Source organism: Anarhichas minor, unplaced genomic scaffold (assembly GCF_050575085.1).
Source record: "Anarhichas minor isolate MPS153535 unplaced genomic scaffold, ASM5057508v1 ptg000073l, whole genome shotgun sequence".
Taxonomy (NCBI): Eukaryota; Metazoa; Chordata; class Actinopteri; order Perciformes; family Anarhichadidae; genus Anarhichas; species Anarhichas minor.
The window spans coordinates 3674100-3692768 of record NW_027466519.1 but is presented as its reverse complement, the minus strand read 5'-3'; the positions used below and the strand labels follow the sequence as shown (position 1 = coordinate 3692768).

The 18669-nt window shown below is 44.7% G+C and overlaps 1 protein-coding gene across 2 annotated transcripts; it reads right to left on the bottom strand.

Moving 5' to 3' along the window:
- Positions 1-547: 547 nt before the first annotated feature.
- On the bottom strand, positions 548-17304 carry tjp2a (tight junction protein 2a (zona occludens 2)). Of its 2 annotated transcripts, none has more exons than XM_076079522.1 (24): positions 17117-17304; positions 16032-16085; positions 13605-13729; positions 13110-13212; positions 12107-12884; positions 11870-11973; positions 11391-11544; positions 10250-10361; positions 9618-9748; positions 9436-9514; positions 9111-9261; positions 8779-8887; positions 6358-6577; positions 6026-6213; positions 5813-5908; positions 5585-5664; positions 5299-5509; positions 4834-4934; positions 4434-4658; positions 4225-4332; positions 3773-3973; positions 3227-3304; positions 2671-2756; positions 548-2548 (listed from the first exon to the last, which is right to left on the bottom strand). In XM_076079522.1, the coding sequence occupies exons 1-24, from the start codon at positions 17186-17188 to the stop codon at positions 2398-2400; spliced, it is 3717 nt and encodes a 1238-aa protein (XP_075935637.1). In that variant the 5' UTR covers positions 17189-17304; the 3' UTR covers positions 548-2397. The 2 variants fall into 2 exon arrangements, with proteins under 2 accessions (XP_075935637.1, XP_075935638.1); XM_076079523.1 differs by having other exon boundaries at positions 9436-9511.
- Between the last annotated feature and the right edge of the window lie 1365 nt (positions 17305-18669).

Sequence of the window (18669 nt, the reverse complement as noted above, 5' to 3'; positions counted from 1 at the left end):
GTTATGTTTGACCAAAGAGAAGTAGTGGATTTTGTTGTGTATAATTTAGGTGGCAAGCCGAGTAAACAATAGCTGTAACATCTGAATGTACTCTAAATCATGTCGGACCTATAAATGATCAGGGCAACACAGATGATAAATAAGATTTAAAGTGAAGTAGTCGAGTCAAAGGGGAATGCATGTACAACTCTACTGAATAAACTAAAGACAAGGCGGTGTCAATAACCTGGTTTCATTCAACAGGATTTGAACTGAAGGCTGTTATTTCAGAAAAATGAATGAAGTTCAAGTGGGACAAGAAATGACTTCATCGAGGTAGCAAGAAACAGCTATGAAGGGTCATGCAGTGATTGGCCAGGTGTGCAGCGGTGAGAATGTAGGCGGGATTTGAACAATGACTGCTTTTCACCCAACCTTGGTGTGTGTGTGTCGATTTAGGACTGGTATAAACACTGTGGCCTTAACGCGTGATCGGACGACACTTTGTACAAAGTTTGATGAAGTTGACCCAAATAAAACACGACAAACCTGACTCTTACAAAAAAAGTTTAGAAAAATGTAAAAAGCGATTTATTTATTTGAATTTACCAAGAGTCTGTTCTGTAACACGGAGATCACAAACTAAAGAAAGAGAATCACAAACTAACATTTAAACTGATGCACCCACATGATTGTCATCACCACAAAGACTTGACTGAGTTCAGACTGGATCCAATATAAAAACATATGCAGTGACTCGGATCGTCTCTGGTGGTAAGCAGCTAATAAAGACAAACATTAGTGTTGTGCTGCACCCCTTATATCCAAACCTTACAAATTCATCATCTGAACGTTTAACCAGTAAAATCTGTGACATCATTTACCTGGTCTGTTTGCTCCAGCTGAGTTAAATACAGAAATGCTTCCAGATGTTGTAATTTTAAAAGTGAAATACAGATGTTGCATGTATGAGATCCTTCTGCATCTCTTAATTACAACTTTGCATCTCCAGAGTTATTCTTTGAAGACAATGTGCCTCTGCACCAAAAGGCCAATAAAGGGAAGAAACAGGACCGTTTCCTGTTGATTCAATTTGCATATTGTATTTCGTCAGTGTCGACGATACAGAAATATCTTTTCAGTAGGTCCACTTAAGACCCTTATGCTGTCTGCTAATAGTTATCTCCAAACTTATATTAGAGCTACAAGGCACTTGTAAAAATGCTGCCTCCCACACACATTACACACTGTAAAATATTTATAATATGAATCAGAGAAGACTTGGCAGGAGTCATAAGAAGAAAAAGACAAACACCTACAGAGCGGTTCAGGAAGGAATCCTACAACCTGGAAACTAGTTCGCATAGTTACACCTCTGGTTCCCTCAGTCGGTGGGGTTATAGATTGATGTCTGTAGTTAACACAAGCGTAATAGATTCAAACATTTTATCATAAAAGTGGTCATTTGTAAATAAAAAATGATCTTGCTGAACAAAACCTGTAAGTATCATAATCATTCATAATCATTGTGTTTGACATAGATCTCATTGTCTGTGATAATGGATAAATAATATTGGCTTTTAGTCGAGGGAACCAGTGAGACGCTGATGTCCGGGGCCGGCCTTCAGAAACATGTCTCCCTGCAGCAATCTGTGTATAACTCATCCTGACACAGTTTGATTTTTACATAGTATGAGAATGCCTGAAACTAGCTAGTTGATGGTGTGGAGGGTCACAATATTGGATGTAAGTCTAGATATTGTACATAATCTCCAGTTTCTGCCTTGTCGTGGCATTGCAGTAACAGAGGTAAGCATCTGAAAAATATAAACCTGGCAACCTTTGAAAAGCCCAAAAGGTCATCCAACAACACCTGCCGATGATGACAAGACAGTAGCTGGCTATATGTCCTTGCTCAATTTGTATATTTACAATATTGTTCCTTTCCAGAGTTCTCTAGGGGCCTCGCAATAGGCCCTTCAAACAGGCCACGCCCCGAACCGGAACTGCACTAGTAATTTAAAAACTACAGAAAAAGTGCAGTTTAACAACCTCCTGGGCTATTCATCCGTCAGGAAAGACGTGCTACGCTGTGACTCTAATGCAACGGTAGTGCATGAGGTAATGCACGGGGCTGGGTGTGATGGGGGAAAATAAAACCTCTTCAGACGCATCAAAACAATATATACACCGACATATCTGAGAAAAAGGAGAGTCAGGACGGTACATTTGAGAAGTGTCTGGAATAAGTGTTGGAATTGACATCTCAGAAATCTGAATACAAACAAAAACTCGAGAGTTTACACATCAAGGTAAAAGTTGCACAAGTTGTTACCACGGTAACAAACGTTGACTGCTCGCAGCGACGACATGGGAGGGATCCGGACATGTGAAGGCGTCACTTCCTGGTGTCTCAGCCTACAGCTCAGTGTCATTGTATCTCTGAGGGTTGTAGTATCCTCTCTTGGTCTGGTCGGCCAGCTGTCTGCGGTACTCCGCCTCATCCTCCTCGTATCCTCGGGACTCCGAGTACGGCTGCCTGGAGGGCTGCTCGGGATTGGAGCTTGAACTGATCACAGAGAGAGCGAGAGACACCGCAGTTTAGCTTTTCCTCTCATAGGAATAACGGTATAAAACCCGACAACATCTTAATACATCTATTGTTTTTACTGTGAAGAGTGATGCTCTCACCCTATTGGCTGAGGACGGTTGAGGTTGGGTTTTGGCAGTTTCACCGGGATGGCGTAGATGTCTGGATGCTTCTGGGCGATTTCCAACTGTGCAGAGAGAAGCCCCAGATCAGAGGCAGAGACCGGATGTTTTTAATGTCATTGACCATGTTTTTTTTCTCCCAACAACAACGTAAAAATCAGAAGGCTGTCCGTCATTTTGACACCGAGGTTTGAGTTCAGGCAGCTCAATCAACCCCTTCGCTAAGCCCCTCCCCCCTTGGCTACTTTGGAATATGTCTTACTGATATTGTTGAAAACATAAGCATATTAACAAGAGGAAATAATAGCAGATTTTTGGAATAATAGTTCTGAAATATCAGAGAGATGTATGCAGAAAGGACTACAGTATGCATTTGAGAGCTAGATCCACAATAGAATTTGACGGCAGTGTGTTGTGAATGAACTGGTCCCAATGTAAGGATCAGGGCAGAACTACAGAGCAGTGGCCCCTACTCTGATCCTCTCTCTACCCTCGTCATACTTCAGGCCGTAATATGAATAAAAACAATACTGACTCTCGCATTTTCTGCCTCTTGCAGCTCCAGGATCCTCTGAGCTCGGGCCAGATGGTCCATTTTCTCAAAAGCTTTAATCTAGGAGATGAATAAATATTAATTAATGTTCCATTTCATATGCTAAATAGTAGACACAGCACATCCACATGGCACGATTCATAAACAAATGACCGACAGTGAAACATTTCAGTGTAACTTAATGAAATGAAGAGGACGATACATTATTACAACAGATGAGTAATTATGGAATTTAAAGGCGGGCTTCAAACATTTAACACGAATGCAGACGTATGCAGTTACCTGATCACCCGTTTTCTATTTCATATTAGAAGCAATGAAAGAGGAAGAAAATGAAATAAATAATCATTTAATAACTGAGTCAAAGCCTCCGTCAGAAAAAAAACATTCTAAATGCTGGATGAGCCGGGAACATGTGACAGAGTGTTACTTAGAAGGGATATGTGAGATTGAATAGATCAGAAGAGGAATGTGTTGCTCAAGGTATCTACTGTGTTGGTCATACAAATGCAGCATGATGACACTAACCTTGCCCAGGATGGATTTGTTGGCGGGGTCCTCGTCCCCCGGGCTCCGCTCCTCTGGCGGCTGGCTCTGACGTGGGATGGGGGGCTTCAGGGCCACAGGAGGGGGGAGCGGCTTGTTTACGCCCACCACATCACTGCTGATGGTGCTGCTGGAGTGTGAGTCATAGCTCCGGGATGAGTCAGTCCGAGTCTGAGCACGCACCTGTCACAGGGAAGGACAGTTTGAGATATTCTGGAACGTTCTGAAAACCTTTATTTATTTAGCGGCCAGAGGTGGGGTTTTGGTGAGGACGACCTGCTTCAGCACCAGGCTCCTCAAATTAAACACCTCCTTAAGTTCTGTTCGTATTCTTATCAGTACGATTCAGATTTTCAGGCTTCTTCTTCATCAGTGAGATAAAAAAGGTAGAGCGGTTTACAGTGGTTGGGGAGGAAGGAGGGAGAGGATCTCACCTTCGGAGGTTCGGGGACAAAATGAGGGAGGGGAGGGCTGGGATCTCTGTTCAGCATCTCTCTGCTCCCCGACCTCTTCATACGAGCCCGGGGTTCAGGATGAGGTTTCTACACACACACGGACACAGCGGGGGTGGACAGGGTAAGATTATGGATTTTGCCCCACCTACAGTATATACACTGCGCAGTATTTCATTCAGCATTCCCACCTCATCTGGCAGCACGGGCTCTGATGATCGACCGATGGCAGACACGGGCTGGGGCTCGTCCAGCGGCTCGTCCAGCTCGTTGTCAGTGTAAGCCCCGCCCTCGTCCGCCGTGTCTTCGTAGTCGCTGGTGAGCCGGCTGTCCATGCTCAGGTAGTCCGCGCTCATTGCCGACAGGTAGGACATGCGGTCGTCGTGGAGATCCAGGTCCTCCTCCGAACCGTCCAACTGAGGAGGAAAAAGGTGACGATACAAACTCAACCTGGATGTATTACACCTCACACCCACACACACACAGTGAAGTTCATTTTGCTGCCATTTCTAAAGTATACTCTTGGAGGACATGTAAACTTTTGAGAAATGCCCGCGGCAGTGTTCCGCTCACACGGATAGTTAGACCTACCTTGCCCTCACACACCCACACAGCTCTGTCCTGCTGCTCCTGGATTGAATCTTTCACGCTGCCGTACCACGCGTCATTGGCCGAGCTCAGGTCAACAGTCGCTGAACGAAAAACAAGACGACACAAAGTTAGCCCAAGAATCCCGAACAATGTGTCAGTTAATCCGCGTGAATCGTAATGAGCCACCGCAGTACTCTTAAGTTATAACGGTCCTCACATCCAGAAGGAAAGGAGAGGTGTGATCGCTAAAGGATCCTTCCATCGTGTCTTCAAAACATGCGTTTAAAAAAAAGTTAGTCCTGTTTCTCTTTTGTCATCCATTTTTATAAATTTTGTACATCGATTGCTCATTGTTACCATTTACAGTCGTGACATCTTTAACCTTGATTTATCCATGTACAGCACCTCGTAACATTAAGAGATTTATTTAGATTGTCCTTATTCTGCTCTCATAGTAGAACCTACCAGTGAAAAGGTGCGAGCAGGTCTTCCTCAGCTTCACGGCCTGCTCGTACAGTTTGCGTGCGCTGCGGGTGGATCCGGGCACGAGGCGGTTCCTCATGGTCTTGACGCCTTGCTTGCTGTCCGGGTTCAGGAAGATGACGATGGGATACCACTGGGTGTAGTTCAGAGTGTCCACGGCTTTGGGAGTCACATCCAGCAGAGCGTGACGGTCCTGAGGACAACGTGAGTGTTAGATGATCCAACAGTATTTTCAGAAAACTACTTTTTTTTTTCTCGGGTACCATACCTGTTCAATGATTTGTCTGATGGTGTTTAGTCTCACCACTCCGGTGGATTTCTCAGTTCCTGCGTCTTTGGGCTCCGTTTCTGAGGGAGGATTAAAACATATTAACAATGCAGAATGATGCGCAATAATCTATCATCCTAAAATACTTAATATTAACTATTTTCACTTTATATTGTATGTTATACAACACTGCCACAGCAACGAACAGCTGATGAGGTAAGCACTTACTGGCGACGACGAACTCGCTCGGCATGTCGTTGCCCAGTTTTTCATTCACTGCATCGGAAATTGGCCCAAATATCACCACAGGCCTCCTGAAACCAGCTGAACATACAACAGAATACACATTCAGTCACACGTAGACAGAGAAAACATGCCAAATATATATTTGTGTGAAACTGCAGAGTGACCAGGGGATAACTTCTTTTTTTTTTTGGGTACCTTCACGTAAGACCACCCTCTCGTATGCAGGGAATTTGGTGGTGACTGGAGCTGCACTCAGGTCCTCTCGGCTCTTGCGCAAGTCTTTCTTTTTCGCCGCCCTTTGACCTCTCAGCCTCCAGAAGTCTCCTCTGTCGTTGCCCGATGCCACCCGAGCAGCATTCTGGACGTTGGACATTTGCTCTGCTCTGTGAGACGAAATAAAAAAGAGCTTTAGTCGGCATCACCGTAGCATGGCCAACACTAACATATACAGACGCACACGTAATCATGCTGATTCATTTAACAAATACTCAACCCTACGTACATAACCACCACAAGCCTGCACACACCTGCTCTTGTTGGGGATGATTCCTTTCTCCCGCAGCTGGTTGTCTTTGTCGGAGCGGATTGCCAGCCAGTTGCCAAGTTTGCCATCATAAAGTGTGTCCGTCACTTTGAAGATCTCTCCTCTGGTGAAAGCAAGGCTCTGAGGAGCCTCCTTCTCGTACTCAAAGTGGGTCCTGATGAAGAAAGAATCACCTCTGCCAGACGCTAAAATGTCCTTGTACACTGAAACAGAACACAAATGGAAAAAAAAAACCTCCTGTCATTCTGGGTACGTCCACTCACTGAGTGTCACAAGGCATGATCCACAAAACTAAACCTCTCCTCCTCTAAAGTGGATTTGGTGGCACAGTTCTGGGTCCACTGCTTTTCTATATCTTCGTGGAGTATCTCTGGAAAATGATCCGAAAATCTAACATATTTAATAGGTAATAACCAAGTGGTATTACCTTGGTTTTGCTTTGCTTGGCATTGCATTTATCTGACCTTCTTAACCATTGTTATTGTTGGGATCTGACTATATGACTTCGACATGTGCTGTGGAACAAAGAGAGAGAGTCAGGCCTTGCCTTTTGCAAGCAAAGGTTTCATCCTGATTGTAGTTTGATGAGCACCAAACCCCCCAACTCTGGAGAAATTCACATTAGGGTGTGAGTTTCCTCCCCCCAAAAACTACCTGCAACCCCCACCTCAATGCTTTTTCCCCTTCGACCTCCGTCGAGCTAGGGAGCACACCAACGTTGTTCCCCTTTTTAACCAAAACCTAGGTCTAACAGTTTATATTCGCTGGCCGAATTCACCAAACTGTCTATTTTATCTTTGTTCGTATCCACGAAGCTAACACCCTTTTATTCCTGCAGAAGCAAAACTTCTTCAGACAGACAGACAGACAGACAGACAGACAGACAGACAGAGAGAAAGAGAGAGAGAGAGAGAAAGAAAGAGAGAGAGAAAGAAAGAAAGAAAGAAAGAGAGAGAGATTCCACCAAGCGCCTCGTCCGGTCATAAGGACGCGAACGTCCCTGATCCAGACGAAGCGATTCTCTCCTGAGGCGAAATAGATTCTGGGCAGAGTTAGAGAGAGTTTCATTTGTGTTTATTTTATCTTGTTTGTATGCTTAAAGTACTGTTCATTTTTATAACGTGGTATATGCTTTATGATCACCGACACTGGCGATCCCTGAAATTGCTAGTGTTGTGTAGAAGTTACCGTGTATTCTATGCTACCGTGATTCGTGTCGAGACAGCCGCAGTGAGGTCGAAGTTGCTTCTCATCAGTTCAGGAGGTCAAAACCGCCGGCTGAGACAAAGAGTCGCGGTTCTTGCTCCCCTGGCTGAGAGAGCAATCTTCCGTACTCCCGCGCGGCACGAAGGATCTTAATCTCTTGTTTTATTTCATTTGGTTCCTTTCCCTTCTCTTTTACACACACACACACACACACACACACACACACACACACACACACACACACACACACACACACACACACACACACACACACACACACACACACACACACACACACACACACACACACACACACACACACACACACACACACACACACACACACACGAGCTAATGTAGCTACGTGCTAAACGGCTACCGGCACGTATAGACGCCAGGTCTCCTGTTGGCTATCTGCCATTTTTGAGTCTCACACATGAGAGACGTCACCACGTCCCAACTACGTCATACGTCGCTGAGCTGCTCCCTCGCTCCTCCCCCTTACGCACACATACACTTTCTCCCCCCCCCCCTCTTTTCAATCGTCTCTTCATTTTAGATAGCGTGCTCATGAATGTATAGTTGTTGTTAGTTTAGATATTAGTTGACTAGATCATTAGTATTAGAACGTAATAAACTCTGTTATATTTTAAAGAGCAGCTGTCTGTGATTACTTTGTGCATGTGTATTGTGATAATAGCTGTATATGTGGTCTGTGCTCGAACTTAAACCTTCACTTTCACTCTGAATGTGTAATAGTACTCAGACTATTGATATTGTGAGTGAACACTAATTATGAGACTTAGTTTATCGTTTGGTTATTGGTCCCTGTTCGCAGGGTGGTGCCCCGTTATTATTAATAATCATTAATAATTGTTACTGACATTAATAATTCTATTGACGTCAAGAATTTAGTTTCTTAGATGCTGATAACCCAAACACGCTCCTTTACGTTCCCAACATATTGGTGCCCCCTTTTTGAGGCTATGTTATTCCCAACATTATTAATAGCAATAAATATTTGTATTAGTTGTATTAGGAGCCATTCTCTTACCGTCTTATGTGACAGTTAATATTTGTACTCAATGTTCGAGATATGGTCATTTACTACATCCCATGTACAACAAGCCCCAATACATACAGTATATATTCTATACATCACCCACCCCTAGCAGCCATTACCCATGCAGTGCAGTACCTTCAGGTTTGCTTTGAGCAAGAATGGTGACATCTTCTCCTTTGGGAATCTCCAGGAGGTAGAGGACGGCATCCTCACGCACCATGCCTCGGAAGTCCATGTTGTTCACCTGAAACAGACAAGAAATACCGTTAGAGAAAGCGGTATAGTATAGAAAAGACTTAAATACAACAAGACCAGCAGATGGGACACTTCATTTTGACTCTTTTATATGTCTTCATGCTATGTTTACAATGCTGTTCACTAGTTGGTACCTACAACCTGGTCAGAGACTAATGGGGATCCTAAATGTGGGTTATTAATCAATTCATGTGGAATAAAAGAAGTCTCACCTTCACGATCTGGTCTCCTGTGCGGAGACCCTCCTGCTCAGCTGCGCTGTCATCCTGAACGCCAGCGATGAAGATGCCTACATCGTTTCCTCCTGCCAGCCTCAGACCCACGCTGTCCCCTTTGTGGAAACGCAGCATCACCGTGTTCGGCCTGGCCGAGGAAAGAAAGATCTCATTGCGTCACATACCGACGAATTACATATACATAACGGGAAGGACGGAAGAAAAAAGTTCATGTGAAATCGTGAACTATGGTTCTCTGGTGTAAGAACCCAGAGAGAGCTGATCTAACAGTGTGGTGAATAACTATTTGCGATATACTGACCCATAAACGTCCTGGTCCTCTATGCTTGGCTTCATTGGCACCTTATGAGCAGCATGAGCCCTCGGAGCTGCAGTAACTGCTGGTATTGAAGAAACATGTTCATGTTTTTTTTTAACATACATTTTACTCAAAACCGGTTGATGATCAAAGTTTTATATACTCGGAAGGAGACACTCGTGTACCTGGCGGAGTTTCTGATCGTGGCTCCTCCCTCTCTGCCTGCAAAGGGGGCGTGTCTTCTACGGCCCTGTCGGGCACTCTGAACGGTGTTGGCATGGCGCCCATTTTTGCCAGTCTGTTGGGTGGGTCCTCTCTGGTAATTTCACAAAATTCAAGCATCACAACATATGGTTAATCTCTGATAGGATATTCTGGTGGCCACATCGTCAGGTCTGCTGGGGACCTTTGTTGCATGTCATCCCTCAGTACACACTAATACCACCAAATCTGAGCCCCAAAAATCAGTCGATACCATCAAGAAAAACACAAAATGGCAGACAAATGAAACATCATAGAGATTAGTCATTGAAGAGAAATTCCTCAATAAAATCCAAATTCATAATTATCACCACTGGTTTTTCTTTCCCTTTTTTTAATGTGATTGGCTAAGCTTCATGAAACACAAATCAACATAATCCTGCATTGTCCTGATTTCCCTGCAGTATTAAGCAACACACAGATAATACAGTCACTGGGGATATCTCAGCGGACTCTCTGGGGCTTTGATCATCACAAACCACTCGAATCAAGCAGTTCAATTCTTGCGTAGGAGGAATAAATACTTCCCATGGCTCAAGATTTAATGACGGCTTACCTAGGCTTCTCTCTAAGCCTCTCATTGGAGGAGTGCGAGGAGAGGTCGGAGTGGTGGCCCCGCCTCTCATCCTGTGGCGAGTAGGAGCGGTACGACTCGATCTCGGAGATATCTGCAAATACAAAACAACAAACGCAATAAATATTTAACAAAAATAAAGCATCCTTTCAGAACTTAAAGACGTCCATGGGTTTAATTTCTCCTCAATGCTCCTCCATTTTTAAAATTACTGAACGAGGCTTTCACACAATTCAAATGGGCTACAGGTCAGGGAAGCAGCAAAGGGAACAAACGCGCAGAAATGAAGGTCACATCACTACAAAGTGGAGTACGCCCAGTAATTATATGTAGTACCGGCTCCGGAGAAACAAGCCAGATTGCGTTTTTCGTGTATGATTTCGTGTATGATTTACGAAGCACAGCAAACCATTACAAATCAAAATTAAGTAGCTGCACTTCAAGGTGGTTTGGACCTCGCAGAGCTGAAAACTCCTCACGCAACACAATCAGTCCCTATTGTTGTCCGAGGCCTTTACAGAGAGGGATGCTGAACGGCTGCTGCGGTGCCGACCTGAATGTAATGAAAGTCTCTCATATCCAATAGCAGATTATGATGAGGGATTAGATCACCCTGCCTGAGGCGAGTGAGCACTTTCTCTCACGCACGCGCACACACGCACGCACACACACACAAAGTGGGTCACAAGTCTTCCAGCTATCCACCCCCCCCCCCCCCCCCCCTGCAAACATTTGGTCAGTGAACAATCCACTCACACCACATATCTAGATCGGTACCGACCAATCAGGGCACGCCATCTGGTCATGTGACAGTAAAACCAGGTATAAAAGAGTGCGTAATCATGACGGTAGTTTGGTGAAGCTCTGCTTAGCTCATAGTGCTAGAACTACTTTCTTTTAAATATTTGCACACTTTTAAATAAAACTAAAAACTGATGTGTTAGTAAAACTTTTATTTTTTAGGTTGATGGATAAATACAACAACAACAACAACAACGTTTCTACAGTTGATTCGTATGACGTTTATACGCAGTGGGTTTGTATATGCTGATGGCAGCCACTCGCAGGGTTTGCCTTTACGACGGATAGGACCTGCTGCTTTTCAGCTTCGAGTGTCTCTCACCATCGAGCTCAGAGTCGCTGTCGACCATCGGGGGGACTCGGATCAGCACTTGCTGCTTGTCTCTCTGCACCACCAGCTGCAGCTTCCCGCGGGACTTCTCGATCAGCTTCCCTGCGTCGGTGAGCGACAGGTTTTCGGTCACCGTACCGTTAATCTGATAGAGAGGGAGAGGAGATCCAGAGATCACTGCACCAACTACAAAGAATCAATGTAAACTGTATGAGCTCCGTGCAGTTATGTAATCAAACAGATTTGTTATGGAGAAAGAGTGATTATGAGAGGTTTGAAACTTCCACAAAACAAAAACATGAAGGAAATCTTCCTGTCTTTTGATTTAGTTTTCAAATAAGATACACAGCGTTCCAAATAACCAAATTCAACCCCCACACCAGAAGTTGGAGTTAAAATGTTATATACAATTTTATTCTGACACAAAGCTTGTTCTCAATCTGCACTTTGGGGAAAAGCCTCGACCCTACCTTTAATATAATGTCCCCTTCCTGCAGGCTCCCATCTCTGCAGGCCAGTCCTGTGCTCGTCATCTCTTTGATGAAGAGCTGACTGCCAAGTCGAAGGCCATACTCTGGAAAAAATGGTAGAAAATAATCATCTTTGTAGAATAACACATAAACCATCTATACACCTCGCCTTAGTAGTTGGTTAAAAACATATTACCTGTTTTAGTACCAACTATAAGAGGTTCATCAGTCTCTCACCTTCGTTGGGCCGGTTCTTCAGCAGCAGCACATTCATGGGTTTCTCCAGAGGCTCCATGTCCCGGGCGGCGGGGCGGGCCAGAGGGATGGGCATGGTGGCGGGTGACGGCGAACGCTCCAGACGGTCCCTGCTCCCGCTCCTCTTCATCGGCTCCTCGAACTTCCTCGGGTCACTGGGGACGCGATCTTGTCCTCGCTCGAAGCTGCGCTCGCGTCCGCGGCCTCGTGCCGGGCTGTGGCTCTCGCGTCCGTAGCGCAGGTCTGGGCTGTTGGTGCGGTCCAGCGTTCGCTCGCTGCGGTAGCGTCTGTCCGGGCTGACCTCCCGGTCGAGGGCTCGCTCGCTGCGGTAGCGCCGATCAGGACTGTGGCCTCTTTCTAATGCGCGCTCGCTGCGGTACCTTCTGTCCGGGCTGGAGTCGCCCTTGTAGGGGCGATCCGGGCTGCGTTCTCTGTCCAAGGTGCGACCTTTGCTGCCGTCTCTCCTGTACTGCCGGTCCGGGCTCAGGTCTCTCTCCGTGCTCCTGCCGCGGTCCCGCCGGTCGTGGTCCCTGTCGTAGTCGCGCTCGCGTGTTTGGTAGCCAGAATCCGTGTAGCCTCCCCCGCCTCGCTCCCTCTCGGGACTGTGGTCCCGCCCGCCTCCACTGCGGCCGCTGTACACACTGCGGCGGTCCTGCTCGTAGTTGTAATCTTCATTGTAGTCGTTGTTAAAGACTCTGTCGTCGGGTGACGGGGGGCGGTTCAGCATATTCACTGGAACCTTCCTGGGCCTCTTGACTGTCTGTTGATTAAACAAGACTTTTATTCAATAACAACAAAAAGAGGTCAGAGGTCACTTTAGCAGTACCTGAGAAGTGGAGGGAGAGAGAGGAAATATAAGGAGAGGTGGAGCAATACATGTGATTATATTACAAACACACGTCATGATTACATGAACAATGTTGTTATTTACCAAGCAACAAGAAGCAGAATACGCTTCAAACAACAAACCAAAAACTGCACTTACAATTTTTGCCACTTTGCCGCACTTCCTGAGAGTCTGGACAGCGAAGGAGTGGAGGGCCCCCTCCATGGGGATGGCGTTCACCTGGATCACTCGGTCACTCTCACTGAACACAAACACACATCGATATGAGCTAATGCTACATGCTACATGCAAAAACAACTGGTAAATGTGGATGGAAGACATAACTTGAATACATACATTTCATATTTTAAGTTAAAGTTTCTGTTCAGAAAGTTGTCTTAACACTAATTCACATAATGTGATGGCTACAAGTTGGGAAATAACTCCTTAGATCCAATATGGGTCCTGCTGAATTGTACTAAATTAAATATTTAGAGCACAGATGAATTGGTCAAAACAACAGTATCTTTCCCGACTGAATGAAACTCTACAACTTTAACCGACGACACTAAACTGCTTTACAGTCTGCAAAGGTTTTCTGAGCGTTGCTGTGTGGAGTCTTCATACTAAATCATGAGCAACAACGGTACGCACAACAAAAAGCCGTCAGCAGGTCCTCCCTGCAGGACGTCGGACACAACGATGGACGTCTCTCCGCTATCGTCATTCGGGTTCTCTCGGCCCCCTGACACTGCGAAGCCAAAGCCCATCTTCGGATCCTGAGAACAAAAAAGAGTGGAAACATGTAAATCATGTGGAGCCTCCTATTCTGTGTCACAGTGAGTGTGTGTGTGTGTGTGTGTGTGTGAGAGAGAGAGAGGGGTCCTGTAATCCCTGTGCTGTGTGTCAGCTCACAGTGTATTATCATGGCTGTATTGTACGTGGTGCTAAAAGGGATTCTGACTCTGATTGCGATTACAGTTGTGCGTTCTGGAGTCACGTATGACTGCAGCGGTGCAGCAGCCGACACGTCCGTGTTTGCATTCACTGCAGTGTTTTTAAAAAGGAGGGATTTTCTTTGTCAAACACCTCCGTTATTTTTTCATGTGGAAACGTATATTTGAGTTTACAGTGCCTCCACCTGCCACTGCTCCACTTCGCCCAGATGAGATTAGGTCAGAGATTTCATGAGCCTGTCTCTTTATCCCCTCCCTTCCATCTGCATCTGAACAGAAACAAACCCATACAATTCACCACTGTGTCTAGCAGATGGCCTTGGAGGCAGAGGGAGGGAGGACGTGGGCAGAGATGACGGCACAGAGGAGAAGAATACGTCAACAGTCTCTTCACCGCTGATAAAACATTCTTAAAGAATAATTATTTCCCCTTATCAAAATATTTCGTGAAGAATTAGCAGAAAACCAGACTGTTGCTGCCAGACATCTCCAGAATGTCCACTATTCATGATGCAAGGCGTGGGTTGGGTTGATATGTTGACTGTTGGAAGTCAAAGCAACAGATTGCCTCATTTCTTCTCTTCCATATTGCCTGTATTATCTAAATACATACTTTACTTTGCCAAAGTCGGCGTAAACAAACATTTTCATTACATCAAGCCTCGCTTTGCTGCTTTAATAGTGAAATATAAAGCAGTGCCAGGATTCAAACTGTGCACAACAAATCTTTGCCACTTTGTTATTATCCTCCATGTTTGTTTTTACTTTGCATCTAGCAATCTGATACAGTACATGAACTTATTAACAAAGTAAATGCATCTGTTTTTCAAACCCAGATATAGATATATATATGTATATATATATATATATATATATGCTATATATTCTATATGTACAGTGTTTGCATTTTCTCTTCTTTGCTTTTTAACGTAAGCTGCAGATGAAAATTAGCCATTTGGCTGATTGTGTTTTTTTTACAATCACAATTTACATCACAATGCAATCAACTTATATGCACGGTTCCTAATAAATAAAGTCTACCTTGTAATCAATGTTTCCAATTAATACAGTGCTGCAGGGATAACATTGTTGCAGGCCAACCCCGGACGTTAGCACGGCATTGGTTCCCTCTACAAAAAGCCAATAGGATTATTCCATTAGACTTTGAGTGGCTAAATGGTTATTATGTTTACACGTTTTGTTCAGCAAGATATTCCTAACGTTAGGCTTTAACTGAACTCAACCACGGTGGCATGAGCTTGAGTATACACAACGAAGCAGTGCCGTCCCCTACCTAGACTAGACCGGCCCCTACCTAGACTAGACCGGCCCCTACCTAGCCTCATAGACTTTTAAAGATGTTTTTAGAGATGTTCTACAGGCAGCAGCAGAGGCAACATATCTAAAAAAAAAAAAAGGCGACTCAACTACCAAATGGTAGAAGAGGATAAAACGTAGATGTACAGAGCAGAGAGTGACAGCTGGCTGCAGTGGGGTTGAGGGGGGGTCACAAGCCTCCAGCAGACCTTTATGCACTAAATCTGCTTTTTTGGCTCCAGTGAACCACAGCAGGAGACAATGCGCTCATCACGGTGATTACCTAAGCCCATACACACAAAGTCGTACGCTGTGTAGAACCTGGTTCACTTGGCTGGTGGCGAGATGTGGCACAGATGTGACACATTTATCGCTGTAACTAGCAATTACTTCTACCATGTAGAATGTGTCAGTAGCACAGAGTACCGAAATAGTCGAAGTACCGAAAGCTGGCATTGAATGTCTAGTCAGATTTGGTATATACACACACAGATATATATATTTCATAATATACATATATATCTTGTTGTGTTAGTTTTTCACTATCCAGTGAGCTCGGGAGCTCTAAACTAATTTTCATAATTATGAACATGGAAATGTTTTTTCATGATTGCGTAAGTTCTCTCCGGGTCTCATTCAGAGGTCGGGGGAATGTCTCCTACATCTGTAGTCTGGGTGCTCTGTTCACTGTTAGCTGACTGCATGGTGTCTCTGTGAAGCACTGAGAATAACAGCCTGTGTTTATGGCTGAAATGTAAATACTATAAATAAGATGAGGTCTGGTGTGTTTTGGGGCAGATGGACTCACCCTCTGCAGAGTCACGGTGTACTGCTCCCACACGGTCTCCTCCATGACCGGGTTCTGTGGAGAGAAAGGGAAGATTACCACGGGGTAGTTTCATCTCACCGACCAGATTAATAATGTATTACGGGATGAAACGACAAAAGCTAGTTCACATTAGCTTACGCTGTCTTTACACAACCAGGAGCTCCCAGAAGAACAATGAGAAGTTTCCGCTGCAGCGCTTAAAACTGATTACCGACTGACTAACAAACTTCCGTCTCTTGTTGATTCAATATTGATGAGAACACCGTACATCAGTTAGCTTTCTCTCACAAGCATGCACACAGGTCAGGGAGAGTCTTCATGAAACCACCAACAGGTTGTAGAAATCAACCAGAAGATACACACCTGCTAAACTTAGTCATTCAACAACCAAAACGCAGCACGGTCAAGGCTGCAAATAACAATTAGTTTGCTTTTTATTAAAAATTAAAATGACAATCTTTGTTTCATTAATTGTCAGGACTAACGAGAGATACTGGAGCACAAACCCATCTCTAGAAACTGGTTTTGTTGTCAGACATGGTAAAAAAAAAAAAAGAAAAGAAATAAAATTTTATAAAATAGAGAAAAACAACCGTAACTTTGCGTTTAAGAGCTGAAACCAGTATTCTTTTATTTAATTTCAACTTTACATAATTAATGATTAGCTTCCTGATAAGCGACCAATAATGAATGATCAATGATCCAATCAGTCCGTCCATCAGTCATTGTGAACTACAAACCAACTTCAGTCAAAGATATTCCATCATTTAAGAACAAGTGAAAGTCGAAAATTCAAAAACAAAGATCATACATATCTCACTTTCTCTACCATGGATTCAGTTTGAGTTTCACTACTTAAATCAGACGCTACCGTCTCAAATTGTTGATTTTAGAACAGTTGATTCTGGATCCCTCATTTCAGAACTCAGAACTCAACTCAAGCCATTTCTAACACTCATCATGTCAATTCAAAAAAACACCCAACACTACAATCACAGGACCAGTCAGGTCCAGCTGCCCCGGCCCCAGATCTGAACAAATCTGTAGATCAGAATCACACTCACGAGTCCCTGAAGGATACGTATGGTCTTGACCGCGTGGGCCCATTTCCTGTGCAGGCTGAGGACGGTCTTCATCGTCGTCTCTCTCCGTCTCTTCCTATCTGCGTCTCTCCCCGTTCACCGCCAGCGGTGCTCTGGCAGACTGCGCCACAGCCTCCTCCATGGCCACAGCTGCACAACCAGCAGCAGCTCTCTTCCTGCATCTGCCCGCCCGCCTTTGACGTAAGAGGGATTCTGCTGGCCTACATTCAGCACAAATCCCACCGTCTGCAGACAGTGTAAACACACAGACTCACCAACTTCTGCACAGGGACGCGGTGATCACACGCCCGACCGTTCATCCGCAAAACACCACAGAAAATAAATCTCAGCACGCGTTCTGGGTTTGATGTCTGCTCAGACTCTTGAGATAAACCAGCCACTCCTCAAAGTTTTAGAGATGATTCACATGCACCTCGGCGAAGACAAACAAACACTTAACATGTGCAGATTGCAAATCCGAGTTCGTGACAGCACAATGGTCGGGATTTTAAATTGGTTTTTTTTAGTAACTAAAGTGAAATCTGTGTGCCGCTGACATCTGAGGTCCGGGCTTAGTGAAACGGGGGCACAACTGGGGCTGGCAGCTCACCCACCATAACACACTTATTTGATCTTCTGGCCTACAAGGGAAACCCAGATGAGTAGCAGCATCTGCTGCAGCAGGACGAACACTACAGAGGAGAGGAGAGGATCTTTGTTTTGGACACTTTGAAACGTCCACCATGAAATGCTCTTGTGCCGACGATTGAAGGGATGATGGACAATCGTTATAAGACGATATTAACTAACTTACGATCAGAACTGAGATATTGTAAAACAATCTCTAGACTCTTTGCACTTTGTTGTGCATTCAGAGATGTTTTTTTGGTGGAGCTGCACGTCCGCCCAGTTAGTCAGCATGAGTGAATCTCTTATTTTTATGGATCCGACACCAGACATCCATATGCCCGCTCTGCGCTTCATAAGAGTAGTAAACATTTTGGATAGGGCCGTACTGAATGTCATTTTATTTACATTTAATTTCAATTTTGGAAACGACAGCGCTATCTTTTCCCCCCACTACATTTTGACTTTTGGCCGGAGACGATTACAGAGACAAGGAGCCGTATCGCTCGCTGTGTGTGTGCATTAGAGAGAGTCGCCCTCCCAGAGGTGAAACGTGTTTTATCAATAAAGAAAAGCAGCATTAAGAAGTAGCCTACTGCTGCTTCTTCTTTCTGCATATTTGACATCTCTTTGCACCAGAGAGGCCAAGAACTGCAGCAGAAGAGAGAACCTCTGTGCGTGTGGACAGAGGAAACATATTATCGTCTGAAAGTCTGACGAAAAGAAGAAGCCAACTGAAGTGCTTTGGGTCAAACCAGACACATTTTAATGAGACAGTCTCCTTATACTTTGTAATATGATTGTGATGGCTGCTCGCAGGCAGGCCTGCTGGAGAAGTCGTCGCCTCCTGAGTGTTGATCGTTACATAACAAGACACAAACATATTTCCAGGGAGGGAGGGTTGAAAT

Coding starts and splice junctions, on each gene's coding strand:
- tjp2a (XM_076079522.1), bottom strand. CDS start 17,188: ATGAAGACCGTCCTCAGCCTGCACAGGAAATGGGCCCACGCGGTCAAG. Junction 9,262..9,435: donor GAGGACCAGGACGTTTATGG/GTCAGTATATCG, acceptor TTCCTCGGCCAG/GCCGAACACGGTGATGCTGC. Junction 8,888..9,110: donor CAGGAGACCAGATCGTGAAG/GTGAGACTTCTT, acceptor TGTCTGTTTCAG/GTGAACAACATGGACTTCCG.